Raw genomic sequence first — 14,359 nt, 5'->3', positions numbered from 1 at the left:
ACCCAAAGAAGCTGTGGATTCAGAAGTGAAGGTCAAGGGCGACCTGCACAAACGCGGTTTCCTTGTCCTGGACCGAGGAGTGGACTGGAGCAGAGGGGGAAGGCTAGCGAGTGTAGACAAACCTTCCGCAGCGGGAGGAGGGCGGCTGGGGCCGGGAGAACCAGCTGAACCCGCACCTGCCTGCGGTGACCTTCGCCGGGTTCTCTGCTCCTCGCAGTCTCCGCGTCTGTAAGCTGGCCGGACGCGGGTCACCGCAGTCTGAGCGCCGTTCGGAGTCAAAGGTCTGAGCGGCTGCCGCACTCCTCTAGGGAGACCCCTCCCCGCTGTCCCCTAGCTCAGCGGCTCTCAGACTAGCGCTCGCCCCGAATTCCCCGGGCTTGTTAGCAAAGACTGCTGGAGTTTCGACTCAACCAGTCTGGGTTGGGCCGAGGGCCCGTATTTCCAATAAGTTCCCAGGGCGCGCAGCCCAGGGGCCCCACCTGGGAACCGCGGCCCCGAGAGCCCACTTCACCGAGGGGCCAGCGCGCGGGGCGGGCGTGGGGCGCGCGTTGCCGGGCAGAGCGGGGCCGCACGCGCTCCCATTGGCCGCAGGTGGGGCCGCGCCCCGCCCGACAGGTAGTCCGCCCAGCGCCGCGCTATTGGGCCGAAGCCGCAGGGTCCCCCGGGGATTGGCCCAGGTGGCGGCCCCGCCTCGCCCTCATTGGCCGCAGGTGCCACCGCCCCCGCCCCGGGTCCGCCCGCCCCGCCGATTGGCCGCCGGCTGGGTCTCGGGTCGGCCATGTTCGGACCCCCCCGCCGCCGGCGAGCCCTGACGCCGGACTCCGTGCGCGTCCCCCGAACCCCCTGCGCGCGCCCGTCGGCCGCGCCCCCGCCCCGCCCCGCCCGCCGCCAAGTTCCGCGGAGTTGGCGGGACTCGCGTCCCTCGGACCCTGCGCCGCGCGCTCCCTTCCGCGTTCCACCGTCGGTCCCACCTGCGCCGCGGCCCGGCCGCTGGGGCTCCGCGCCATGGCCCGAGCGTCCGGGGCGCGGCGCTGACGGCGGCCGGCGGAGCGCGCCATGCCCAGCAGGACGGGCCCCAAGATGGACGGGAGCGGCGGCCGCGTCCGCCTGAAGGCGCACTACAACGGGTGAGCGCGAGCGTCCGACGGCGGAGCCCTGCCCGGGCCGGGGGCGTGTGCGTCGAGGCCCGCGGGGCGGAGGGCCGAGCCGGCGCCGGGAGCGGCCCCCGATCGCGCCGGCCGTCGGGGACCGTGTCGCCGCTACTTCGGGAGGCCGAAGGCTGTGGGCAGCCGGCCGTGGCGCAGGAGGGGTGGGACCGCGAGGCCACTCTGGGCGGAGGGGCGTCCCGGGAGGTCCTGACGCGCCAGCGCCTAGCGGCGGCGCCGGGCGAGGTGGGCGCTCCAGCGGGCTCGCTTGGACGTCACCGGCGGGAGAACTCGCGGGCAGGGCGGGGTCGCCGGGCCCGGCTCGGAGCGCGGCGGCCGCAAGGGTCTCTCCCTGCCTGGAGGAGATTTTCCTGGGCCCGGACTTGCCCGAAGGACCCTGTGGCGCCGGAGGCGGGCGTCGGGCACGGTCCACAGCCCCGGGCACCACTGTGTTGAGTGTCTCCCTGGAAAGTTCGTCAGAACATTAAGCCACAGACCCGTAAGGACGAAAGTTTCTCTCAAACTGTGAAAACTAACAGTTTTAAAAATCGAGGTTTTCCTGAACTTTTCCCAATTTACCGAGCCAGAGGTCTCCGTTTAACAAAAGTTTATTGACCGGAGAAGGCCAGGTGCGGTGAGTCCCCGGCGGTTGGACGAATGGAGGGCGCCTGGAAGGGCTGGGGCGCGGTTCCTTTGGTGACTGGACCTTTGGGACAGCCGGGCCCTGCGTCCGCGCACTGCGCCCTGGATTCGACCTGCCTCGTTGTGAAGTGGGGCGAGGGGGCCTCACGGGGGTCAGTGACCGGAGTGCCCGGCCTGGCCCAGGAAGCGCTGGGTTCTTGGCCACCGGAGACCAGAACCCCTCTGCCCCTTCTAGCGCAGTGCAGACGGCGCTCATCGGAGAGCTAGGCGCCTTTGCCGCTGCTTCCCATCTGTCTTGGACTCCAGACGCCCGAGATCAGACCGGCTGCTCCCAGGGTCGCCTCTGCTGGGGGAAGGGGAAGGGAGCCGAACACTGGCCTGCAGTTGAACTTGGTGGTCCCCACTGTGGTGCACCCGAGGTGGGGCTTCAGGCTCTTGACCGGGTGACCACACCTTGTCTGGGTGTCTGTCAAGCCTCTCCTCCTGCCCTCTGCTGTCCTCAGCCTGATCACTTGGGAGCGGGGGGGGGGGCGGCGGGGGGGCAGAATTGGTGGCAGAGCCCCACCGAAGGATTTCTGAGGGACGCTGGGCCAGCGCACCTCAGGAGGTTGGGGAATCTTGTCTTCTCTCCTGGAAGGATGGGCTGAACTGGCGAGATGCCAGCTAGGTCCTGGTCCTCATACTGGTCCTTCCTGCTTGCCCACTGCAAGGAACGGGGGTCTCAGTATCAGACATGGTCGTCCTCCCTGTCTGGAGCCATGGGATTGAGCAGCAAGCGGCTTTTGGAAAAATCAGAGTTGATTCCTAATGAAAGGAAGTCCACGCCCGGAGAGGCCAGGGGGTGGGTGGGAACCAGACCCCCTGCCTTCCCCCAGGCCCCTCCAGCACTGAGCCCGGGATGGAGGTGGGTGAGGCTGGAGTCTTGGGCAGAGTTCCCCGGAGCCCCTGGGAGTTCTGGCTGGGCGGCTGCTGGTCCTGTCCCTCGCCCCTCCCTCCCCTCCCTGGCTAGGGCCCCTGGAGAGTGCTTTGGTTACCGAGGGATATGTGACCTGTTGAGTCCGGTTTCCCCAGGCTGATGGGGCCACACCCTACACTTTTCCTCTTCCTTCCATTCCCAACCTCTGCTCCTTCCTCTCTCCTCCCCTCCCGCTCCTCTTTCCCTCCTCCCTGTCACCCCCCCCCCACTTCTGCCCCAGGCTCCACCATTCCTTCCCAGTCCAGCTTGCGCTCGCTCACTCCTCCCCGTGCTCTTCCCAAAGTGCTCCGTGCTGGTGCCTCTCCCCCGGGACTGTCTGAGTTGGCAGACTTAGTCCTCAGAGCCCAGCACTGACGCTGGCACTGGAGAGCACCCACCAAGAACCGTGCTCACTGATCCAAACCCCGCAGGTCCAAGTGGAATTCTCTGCTGCTGCCTCCGGGAGGGAGGTTATTTTTAAGCAGCAGGGTCAGGAGCTGAGATGTGTTGAAGACACTGTTCTTAAAGGTGGGGGGGGGCTTCAGCGGCTCCCACTGGCGATGGCTTCTCCTGGTTGTCCTTTCCCGTCCCCCCACCTCTGCCACAGTCCCTCCAAAAGCTGGAGATCAGGGCCTCCCCCTCCACCAGCTGGGCCTTTGCAGGGCGTGTAGTCACCGGAGTCTGAAGTGGGGTCCAGCAGCTCCTGTGTCTTCAGAGGGTCCCTCGGTTGGGTGTGGAGACCCTGTTCTGCCAGGCTGAGTCTCAGAAGACCGCTTTTGTGAGATCGCAGAAACTTTTGACACAACACTGTAAACGGGCTATACTTCCATTAAAAAAAGAGAGAGAGAAAAAAAATCACAGACACAGCTAGGCAGCGCCGCAGTCTCTCCAGCTCCCGCTTGTCCAGATCCTTATCAAGGGCCTGCTCTGTGCATGGCCCAGGGCTGGATGCTGGGGCCTGGTCCCCTCCCAGGCACCCAGGGAACGACAGTCCCTCAGGCGGTTGCCTGACCGGCCTGAGCTGGCAGCCTCAGGGGGCCCTGTTTGCTCAGAGGGGCTGCCTGACTCAGGTTCGGGAGGACATTGGGTGTGGGGGTGGGACGGCCCCTGCCCGTGCATGCTGAAGTCCTGCCCTGGGTGGGGAAGAGCTGAATTGCTGTGGCTGGTGATAGGCCTGGTGTCCAGGGGCCCAGCCTCGTGTCAGGGCTTCCAGACTGCTGGGGGCCACTGCCTGGCCTCTAGGCCCTGAAGCACTGGCCGGGGGGAGGCTAGCTTCCACTTAGGGGCGGAACTGCGGGGTGGAGGGGTTCGTGGCACAGGGAGAGGTAAAAGGTGAAGGGATGGCAGACAGACTTCCAGGGCTCCTGTCGCAGGTGGACCGGTGGATGCTGGGTCAGGGGCGAGTGTGCCTGGTACCGGTGTGGGTGACCCAGGGTGTTGGGGTGGGTGGGAGTGGGGGCTTGGTTTCTGGAGCCCCCACTGATGGACTGGGTGAGCCCTCTGTGTCTCAGTTTCCCCATCTGCAAGGATGCTACGGGCTGTGGTGCAGGTGGGCTGTGCTGGTCCCCGAGGAGCACGTGCTGAGGGTCTTTGAGCAGATATGGCCAGTTCCAGCAGGAAGGGGTGGGCAGCAGGGGGCCGTGATTTAAGCACACCCGGTGGTGAGACCTGTCCGTCCTCTTTGCCCCAGGGACATCCTGATCACCAGCCTGGACTCGGCCACCACCTTCGACGAGCTCTGTGAGGAGGTGAGGGAGATGTGCCGTCTGCACCAGGGCCACCCGCTCACCCTCAAGTGGGTGGACAGTGAAGGTAGGTTGGCATGTGTCCATCGGACTGTAAACCTCAGTCTGGGGAGGGGAGTGGGTGTGGCCCCTCGGGGGTAGGGGGAGGTGAAAACCCTGGGACTGAACTGGTCAAGTTTAACTAGCCAGCTTCCCCAGAGGGGACGTTGGAAACTGCTTCCTGGGAAGAGGTTGGCAGCAGGCGCGTGGAGGGCCTGGGTTTAGGGGTGGGAGGTGAGTGTCCCCCTGCAAGGCCTGCCTTGGTCTTGGGCCCCAGGGAGAGGCTGCGGGCCCCCTACCCGCCATGGGCAGGCCCTTACCCTCCTTACGTGATCTTCCTTTCTCGTGTCCTCGGCTTTTCTGGTGGCCCTAGTGTCGCCTCGTCCCGCTCCGTTCCTCCTCTCTCACAGTCAGACATGCTTGTGAGAAAGCAAAGGGTTTGGGTTTGGGGGACGGTCCAGGAGAGACCCCCTCCTCTGGATGACTGTGCCTGGCACTGTCAGCCTGGCCGCGGGGGACAGGGCAGACACTCTAGCTGCGCCCCTTCCATCAGGGCCCGGCACGTGGGTGCTGGCTGTCTGCGTCTCTCTGCTCCTGTCCTGCAGCACAGGGCAGGGAGCCCTTCCGTCCAGTCTGGGGCTGCCTAGAAGAGTGTTCTCACTTACCCAAGCCGGGAAGCTAGCCCAGCTTCGCTCCGAGTGGCTTTCTCAGCTCTGCGTGGACTCGCTTCCCTGGGGGTTGGGGGACTCTGAGGCGGGGCTTGGACAGATGACTTGCTAGTCTGGTTGCTCTGGGACCCGCCAGCTCTGCTCTGGGCCACCAGTCACCAGCAGCAGGACTTTGCCTTCCTGAACTGGGGTCTGATGCCCGCCATCCTGAGCCCCTTGGCTTGGGCCTGCGGTGGCCTCAGCAATGTCTCCTGCCCGCCCAGGTGACCCCTGCACTGTGTCCTCCCAGATGGAGCTGGAGGAGGCCTTCCGCTTGTCCTGTCAGCACAGGGACGAAGGTCTCATCATTCACGGTCAGTGCTGGCCGGCGGGGCGGTCTGGGGAGCGGGGGGGCACCTCCTTGGCCATGGGCGTCTTTGTCGGGCCGGACGCCACATGGAAGGTCACAGTTTAAGATCTTAGCGTGCCAGAGAATGTGCGGATGTGGAATAGGGTGCAGTTTGGCTTTGCTTTTTTCTCTTTCACGTTTTATCACTCCAGATACAATTGCTCTTCCCGGTAAAAAGTCAGAAACCCTCTTCTCCGGGTGAGTGCGCCTGGCCTTAGCCTGGGTGCCGGGGGCAAGACGGGAACTCTGCTGCGCCTCTTCTGTCAGATCGTGGCTGCAGAAGCTGGGCTCCGGCTGTCGGCGGCTCTCACCACCCTTGTTTCCTGGGGGCCGGTATTGTCAGGGGTGTCAGTAGCCTGGGCTCGTTCATCTGCCCTCACCCTTCCCGGAGCTCCGAGGGTCTGGGACCCACGTGCCTGCAGGCAGAGCAGGGGACAGGGCTGCAGCCCTGCTCCGGGCTGGACAAGGCCCTCCCTCTGGCTTCCCCTAGGCTCACAGCCTCCCTCAGCCGGTGAACCTCAGCACTGGGCACCTTTCTCGATTCAGAGTAGCCGTTGCACTGAGGGCTTCAGACCGTGCCCCCGGTGTCTGCGGGACTGCACACTTGCCTCCGGCAGCGTGGCCGCCCTGGTGCAACTCGTCCTCGTGCGCGGGGCGCCGGCAGCTGAGCCCAAGAGCGGGGGCTGGAGCGCAAAACCAGGCGGGTGGGTGGTTAGAATACGCAGCTTTTGTAGCCCTTTCTGTGCCTGTGGCTAAATGTGAAGCCTACCGCAGGCCTCGTTTTTGGGGTGGTGACATCTGTGCGTTGGTTCTCAGCATTACAAAGTTTGGTGCTTTTTAAGTTCCCTTTACCTTTTAGTTAGGAGAAAGGCATTCAGCTAAGATGTATCGCGCGAGCTTCTGTTTAGTGGCTCATCGTGGAGGCTCCAGGTGTATTTAACATGCTGAGTTTTGAGCTCCTTCTTGAGTGAGAAGCAGTGGGATGAGTGTGCTTTCAAAAGTCAGTGTTCAGAGGAGCATCAGTTCTTGCCCGTCTCCACGTTGATTTATCAATACAGACCAGTTCTCCTCCGACGGCTGTCAGCCGGGTCTCTGACTGCTTTTTCCCCTGGATTTTTCAGGGCATCTCCAAGTCTTATCAGAGGGCATTTGGCACCTTGTTACCTGTCGATGTACTGGGTTCCAAGGCTCATTAACGAGCATCTCCCGAGAGTGGGCTCTCACCACGAGTGGGCTTTGTGGGCAGGTGCGTCCGGTCAGCCTGCCCCAGAGCAGGGCTTCTCGCGAGGCCGCAGTGGCACTGACGCACTGTCTCTCTCTCCCTGTGCAGTTTTCCCCAGCATCCCCGAGGAGCCAGGCATGCCCTGTCCGGGAGAAGACAGTGAGTACCACCTCTCTCCCACGGCGCGGGTCATGGCCACAGTGGAGGTGTTGGTGCGGTGTGCCGGGAGGGGGAGGGTGGGTGATGGGTGGCCCGCGGCTCCAGTGCCCCTCGTGGGGCATCTAAAGGCAGAGTGGGCAGCTGATGTGACCGCATGTGGGGTTTTCACTGGTGCCTCTCTGTGCTTGGCTGAGTGTGTGTTCTGGCCAACAAGCCTGCCATCAGAGAGGGCACTGGCTTGGTCTGTTGGTGGCACAAGGGAAAGTCCAGAACATGGCCTGATCTCCCCCTGGTGGGAAGGGCCCTGGCTGTGACGGCTGTGACAGCTGGACGCTGGCCCCGTGCCCCTGCCCCAGCGACGACCACCCCAAACCTGGTGATCGGCCCCTCCAAGTCCATACTGGCCCCCGAGTAGTCCGCCCCACCCCGTCCCTCGGGGCAGGGCACCCCTGGCTGGGGCGTAGAGAAACTTCACACCAGCCACGCAGACCCTGCTCGGCCTCTGGCCTGGGGTGGGAGGGGGCTGGGCCACAGTGGGTGCGTGTTGAGTTCGTTCGCAGGACTGGGCTCAGCCCCCTTCCCAGCAGGGCGTCGTCACAGGGTGGGCTCCAGTTCAGGTCCTGGGTGGAGCAGCGCCCTGTGTGGGGAGGAGCAGATTCAAGCAGAGGTGGGCCGAGCTTGTGTTGTCCATCGGACCCAGTGAACGTGTTCAGTGGGCAGTGAGCGTGTGAGTCTTGGATCTCGGGGAGGAGGTGGGGCTCGAGGTGGGTGTGGGGCCCTTGGCTCTGCAGAGGTTGTTGGAGGGAGCAGCCAGTGATCAGGACCGGGCTCTGGGGTCCCCCAAGGAGAACGGGGGGCCCTGGAGGGGCGCCAGCTAGGCCGTGGAGATGTCCGACCGTGGCATCCTGGCACGGGGGTCTAAAGAGGCCAGAACCGCCCAGGGGGTGGTGGAGGTGCTGCCATGGCAGGTGGACATGGTGGTGGACGTGAGGGGCCTCTCGGGGAGGGCGGGTGGGTGGAGGAGCCCCAGTGCGTCCTGTCTGGGAGGCAGATGACGGGCCAGTGTCAGACAGTGGTAATAAAGAGGTGGAACGGGGACCTTGAGATTCTGAGGCCTGGAAGCCACGCTGAGAAGCAGGGTGGGGAGCCAGTTCCATGGGTAAGCACCGCTCAGCAGCTAGTCCAGCCTGGGTGGAAGACACCAGGCCGCCTGGTCCCGGATGGCAGGTACTGGTGTGCACCTGTGGTTCTGCCGTGAGTGGTGTCGGTCCGGGAGAACATTTAGTGGGTAGGACTTGCAATGGTGCTGGGAGGCAGGTGGGCCAGCCGGGAGTGGACTTCATGGCAAAGCTGGCTGGCAGGAGCCCAGGCGGCCGGAGAGGAGCCCGTTGGTGGGGGGCTCGGAGCCAGGTGGATTTCGGGGTCCTCCACCCCCACGAGGCTGCCCCCATCCCTCCCTCTGGGTGCCCACATCTCATGGAGAGGGACGAGCACCCTAAAGGAGCAAAGTTATACTTTTGACAGTTTATATGTCTTTTTGGACACACAAATAATAAAATAAAATAGGCGTTCCTGCTGGAAAGGTGGGGGTCCCCTCAACTGTGCTCTGTGGGAGAGGCCCCCCAGCTGGATTTATTTGTGACCCAGATGGCTTTGAACCATGGTGACAGACTTGTGCTTACCTGCCCAGAGATGTTACCAACAGCCCACGCTGCCCGTGGCGCTGGGGACACCCAGGCATTTCTGCGTCTCAGCCTCCCATCCGTCCGGTGTCCCAGAAGCTGGAGCTGGCCGTCAGCTGAGCCCAGGGCCCTGGCAGAGCTGGCCTGAGAGTCCTGGGTCTGCCCTTTCTGCCACGACCTCCCTGCCCTCCTTGTGCCTCCCTGCCCTCCTTGGTGTATCCCCGTGTGGACGCCGCTCCGCCCTGGGCTCGCTCTCCCCTCCACCTCGTGTGGGGGTTGGTGATCGGGTTGGCTCGGCTGCTGCAGTGCTGGTGTGGGATCATGGGGGTCACGGTGTCCGAGGGCTCGGGGTGAGGTGGACGTGGGGTGACATGCAGATGAAGGCCGCGTCACTGTGGGGGAATGTGGGGAATGTGGCTCCGTCCTGCAGGTGAGCAGGTCCTTGAGATGCTCTCCAGGGGCGGCTCTGAGGCTCCAGCCGCTCTGTTTTGTTGGAACGCTCCTCTGGCGCTGCGGCGAGGCCGGGCACTGGGGTGAGAGGCTGACAGGCGGCGAGGGCTGGGTGCCCTCCTCTGCTCTGCTCGCTGACGCAGCTGTGCTGCTGATCTTGGACAGTAGGACTGCCCCGCTCTGGTCCCGGCGGCCCGGGTGCTCTGTGGGATTCTGGCACCTGCGTGGGAGCCGTGTTCACGGGTTCCTGGGTTCCTGGCCAGGTGAGTGAGAGGGGTCAGGCTGGTGGGATCTGGGTCAGGACCACGTGGGGAGGGCTGGTGGGACAGACGCACTGTGGCCGGGGACGGGCAAGTGGAGGAGGCAGCCACGCGGTGGCGCGGGCATGTCCCGCGGGAAGCGCCGCGTCGCCCCAGCCGAGCCTGTGTTCATGTCCGCAGAGCACCTTCCGGCACCTTCTGTTCAGGTTGTCAGTCTGCATTTAGTTGGTTCAATGGAGTTTTTAAAAAATTGTTTAAAGTACACATAACGTAAAATCGACTACATCACACTGAACAAGTCAGTGGCGTTTGGTGCATTCACCATGCTGTTCGTCCGCCACCCCCACTGCCGGCAAACTGCACTGGGCAAGGAAAGCCCACGCCCGCCTGCAGTCGCTGCTTCTCCTTCCTCCGCTGGCGCCTGACCCCCGCCAGGCTCCGCGCTGCCTCTGGGTCTGCCTGCGCCAGACATTTCGTGTCAACGGAACGTGTGACGTGTGGTCTTTTGTCACTGGCTTCTGACACTGGCGCGATGTTCTCAGTCCACCCGTGTGGTAATGTGTATCGGAACTTCATTCCTTTTTTCCTCCCAGTTTTTTTTTTACTGTGGTGAAGTACACATAAAACTTACCATCTTAACCATTTTTCAGTGTACACTTCATCGATACTAACTGGATTCACATTTTTGTGCGACCGTCACCACCGTCTGGTCACAGAACTCTTCCATCTTCCCAGACTGAACTCAGTCTCCGTTAAACACTCACTCCCTGGCCCCAGTCCCTGTACCCATCTCCTCCTTCCTGTTTCTAGGATTTTGACTCCCCTAAGGACCTCAAGAAAGGGGTCACACCAGATTTGTCCTTTCGCGATTGGCTCACGTAACGTCCTCAGGGTTCATGCAGGTTGTAGCAGGCGTCAGCGTTTCCTTCCTTTTAAAGCCTGAATAACGTTCCCTTGTGAGGACGGACCACGCTCTGCTCCTCCGTCTTCTGCTGATGGGCACTTGGGTTGCTTCCATGTCTTTAGCTTCCGTGAGTCTTGCTGCCGTGAACGTGGGTCAGGAGCTTCTCCTTAGGACGCTGCTCCCTGTCCTTCAGGGCACATGACGTGCACGTGGGATTGCTGGGTTGTTTGCAGTTGTTTCTTCAAGTTTTCGAGGCGCGTCGACACCGCTTTCCATGGCAGCTGTACCGTTCTTCGTCCCCACCAGCGGTGCACGCGGTTTCTGTTTCTCCGTGTCCCCGCCCACGCTGGTTGGTTTCCGTTTTGGCAGTAGCCGTCCCAGCGGGTGTGAGGTGGGGCCCCGTAGTTTGGATTTGCGTTTCTTTGACAGCCAGTGATGCTGAACATCTTTTCACGTGTGTGTCTTCTTTGGAGAAATACCTGTTCCAGTCCTTTGCCCGTTGTGAAGTGGGCTGTTTGTCTGTCGTTGCGGAGCTGCAGGAGTTCTTTGCGTGTTCTGGACATGAACCCCATACCAGATACAGGATTTGCAAGTATCTTTCCTGTTCTGTGAGGTCTTTTTTACTTTGTTTATAGTGTCACTTGATGAACAAAAAGTGCACTTTTCCATGAATTTGTCTATTTTTCTTTTGTTGCCTGGGCCTTTGGTGTCATACCCAAGAAATCGATGCCAAACCCCATGTCTGGAAGCTCTGCCCTATGTGTTCTCCTAAGGGGTTTATAGTTTTAGATCTTGCAGTTAGGTCTTTGGTGCATTTGGAGTTCATTTCTGCGTGTGGTGTTATGTACAGGTCCAGCGAAATTCTTCTGTGTGTGGACACCCAGTTTTCCCAGCACCGTGTGTTGTGAAGACTGACCTTTTCCGCACTGAATGGTCTTGGCGCCCTTGTTGGAAATCATTTAACCACACGTGTGAGGGTTCATTTCTGGGCCGTGTATTCTATTCCGTAGATTTGTCTTTATACCACACTGTTTTGGATACTGAAGCTTTGCAGTAAGTTTTGAAATCAAGGATTGTGAGTTCTCCAGCTTTGTTCTTTGTGAAGATCTTTTTGGCTATTCTGAGTCCCTTGAGATTCCACGTGAATTTTAGGATTTTAAAAAAATTCCTGCCAAAAAAAAAATCATTGGGTTTTGATAGAGATTGCACTGATTCTTTAGATCACTTTGGGTTCTGTTAGCATCTTAGCAGTATTAAGTCCTCTAATCCACGGACGGGTGTCTTTGCACTGACTTGTGTGTAACTCCTCTCAGCACTTCTACAGTTTTCAGTGTACAAGTCCGTCACCCTGTTAGGTGTGTCCTTAAGCACTTTATTCTTGATGCTAACGTAAATGGAACTATTTTCTTAACTTTCCTTTTTGGGTTGTTTCATTGCTAGTGGATAGAAATGCAACTGATTTTTGTGTGTTGACTTCGTATCCTGCTGTTCTGCTGAATTCGTTCATTCTGACAACTTGTTTGCAGAATCGTTGAGAGTTTTCGATGTCATCTGTGAACAGAGGGAACTTTACTTCCTCCTTTTCGGCTTATATGCCTTTCGCTTTTCTTGCCTAGTTGCTCTGGGTAGAACTCCCAGCGCCGTGTCGAGGAGAACGGGCGCCGGTGGGCGTCTCTGTCTTGTCCCAGCCCGTGGAGGGGAGTCTTCCGTCCTCGGCCGTTGAGGTGGCGTTTGCGGTGGCCTTTCATGTCTGGCTTTTATTGTGCTGAGGGGGCTTCCTTCTGTGACACATAGGAGCGTCTTTTGTCATTTATTAGGAGTTCCGTGAGTTTCTGCTAACGAGGTGAATTAGGGTGGGGCCCCTGCTGGTCTCAGGATGAGGCTGGTCGCCCACAAGACCGAGAGATTAGAGGGCTGGAACTTGAAGGCTCGCCCCTGTGGCCTCCGGGGAGGAGTGAGGGGTAGGAGGTTGAGCATTTTTTCCGTTCTGTGAGGGTCTCCAATTGCCGGTGACTTGATCAACCGCGATCTTCTAGGTCCTTAAGCTGTGAAGTCCGGCTGCCGGTCTGAGCCCCCCTTGCTTTCCAAGGCAGTGGGTCTCCCTCCCTCCGCCCCTCTGCATCCCTGGGGCCTGGCATGCTGCGCCCTGACTTCCCTCATGCTTTCTCCTCTGGCCGCCAGCCGTCTAGGAGCGTGTCCCCTACTTTCCACACACTCATGAATCCCCCGGCTTTCCTTCTGCTGTTGGTCTCCCACTTGTCCTGCCGTGGTCGGAGGAGACGCTTCGGACGACGTCTGCCCTGGGGAGCGTCCCACGGGCACCGGGGGGGGGGCTGGGGCCGCTCGTGTGCCCGGCGGCTCCCCTTGGTCCACCGCGCGCTTGAGGCCTCGCCGTCCTTGTCTGCCGTCTCTCCGGCCGTCCCATCATCGCTTCTCGTGGCTGGAGAGTCTCCCTTCAGGTGTTTCTGTCCCGTTCTGTGTCCCCATTCGCTTGTCGATGCACATTCGGGTCGTCTCTGCCCTTCGGCTCTTGTGGACACCCGTGCGTGCGCAGGTTGAAGGGTTTTACGGTGCTGAGTCGGCAGCTTTGTTCTGGCCACAATGTCAAGGACTTTTCGAGGACTTTTCGAGTCTGTGCGTGTCGAAGCATGTTCAGGGTAAAGTGTCAGCAGGGCCCTGTGAGGCACCCCGCTTTCGGAGGGCGTGGCTTCAGTCTGGTTCCGGGTCCTGCGTGAGGAGCGCTCAGGGGCCCCACGCTGCTTGTCACGTGCAGGCGGCGGAGGTGGACGTGCCGTCGGGTCAGGCGGGAGGCCAGGCTCCCTGCTGTCGTCACCAAAGGCCCGGTGGGAGCTGAGGGACCGGGGAGGGTCCTTCCCACCAGCTGGAAGTGCATTTCCAGGGCATCCGGGGTGGCGCGCGGGGCACAGTGAGGACTCAGAGTCCTGTAGGTTTGGTGGGCCTGGCAGTGACGTCCTCAGCACGGCAGGACCTGCGGGCTGGTGAGCCAGTGGTGGCCGGCTGGTTTGTTGGGCACAGGAGTGTTGCGGCAGCACCGGGGTCTGAGGGAGGTCCACCTGCTGGCTCCAGGCCGGTGCATAGGCAGCCCAGGGCCGAGAGGAGGGCGGGCAGCAGCACAGAGAGGCTCCGTGACCTCCTGGGGCCCCGCTGCCACCCGCGTGCTCCATCCGCGTTGTCCGCCTTGTGTGGATGGGTTCTCCCTGCCCTGCCTGCCGCCAGGCACCTCGTCCAGCCTCTGCGCACATGGAAGTATTGCTGTTGGATTTCTGTCTGCTCAGATCTCGTAACACCTTCCCTTCTGGCCGCCCCAAGCGGCAGAAACGCTGTCTCTTATGCTTCAGTCTTAGGTCCATCCAAGACATATGCCAGGGTTGGCCTGGTGTCTGGCTGGACTGTCTCCTCTCCGTCTCCTGTGGCCAAAGCTCCAGGTCTGTGCTCCACCCCTCTAGCCAGGGACTCGGGGAGCCTGTGGGACATTCGGCACACAGACCTGGGCCGTGGCCCCCGAGGGCGGGTGGTCACTGTGACGGACAGCAGGGGGCAGGCCTGGGGAGGGACGGCAGGGACTGGGCAACAGGCGGCCACCCCCTCACCCCGCCCCGATGCCTCATGGCATGTTTGGGGGTGGGGTAGGTTCCTGGGGCCACACAACCAAAAACCACGAGCTCAGAACAGCCTGGAGGTGGAGCCTGTGGGAGGCTCTGGGGGAGAACGTGTTCCAGCCCTTCTGGTCACTGCTGGTGGCGGCCGCCCCACTCCAGCCGCTGCCTCCCTCCATCCTCCGCGGCATCTCCCCTCCTGTCTGCCTGTCTTTCCTCCCCCTCTTACGAGGACGTGTCCCTGGATTTCGGGTCATTCAGTGAACCGGACGACCTCCAGGCCCGTACTTCATCACGTCTGTGAACCCCTGCAGGTTCCGGGGGTGAGAATGTGGACCGTCGGTCGGCTGCATTCAGGTGAGACCCCCCCCCCCGCACTGCGTGGATGGGGTCTGTCCCCGGGAAACGCCCTCTGCCCAGGGTTTCTGCAGGCCTCTGGCATGAAGCCTTGTGGCGGAGGCCGTGTGGATTTGCGGGGAGCCC

The 14,359-nt window shown here is 61.6% G+C and overlaps 1 protein-coding gene across 2 annotated transcripts in view; it reads left to right on the top strand.

Moving 5' to 3' along the window:
- Positions 1-844: 844 nt before the first annotated feature.
- The window catches only part of PRKCZ (protein kinase C zeta), a 93,388-nt gene continuing 79,873 nt past the window's right edge, over positions 845-14,359 (top strand). Inside the window, exons 1-4 of one of the 2 annotated variants that reach the window (XM_074377666.1) lie at positions 845-1,127; positions 4,433-4,554; positions 5,458-5,547; positions 6,913-6,963. In XM_074377666.1, the coding sequence (XP_074233767.1) occupies positions 1,057-1,127; positions 4,433-4,554; positions 5,458-5,547; positions 6,913-6,963 (334 nt within the window). In that variant the 5' untranslated portion in view covers positions 845-1,056. The remainder of the gene's footprint in view (positions 1,128-4,432; positions 4,555-5,457; positions 5,548-6,912; positions 6,964-14,359) is intronic. The other variant, XM_074377667.1, reaches the window with a different exon arrangement.

Source organism: Camelus bactrianus, chromosome 13, assembly GCF_048773025.1.
Source record: "Camelus bactrianus isolate YW-2024 breed Bactrian camel chromosome 13, ASM4877302v1, whole genome shotgun sequence".
In the NCBI taxonomy this organism is placed as follows: domain Eukaryota; kingdom Metazoa; phylum Chordata; class Mammalia; order Artiodactyla; family Camelidae; genus Camelus; species Camelus bactrianus.
The sequence above is the reverse complement of the archived record's forward strand: the minus strand, read 5'-3'. Positions and strand labels throughout refer to the sequence as shown.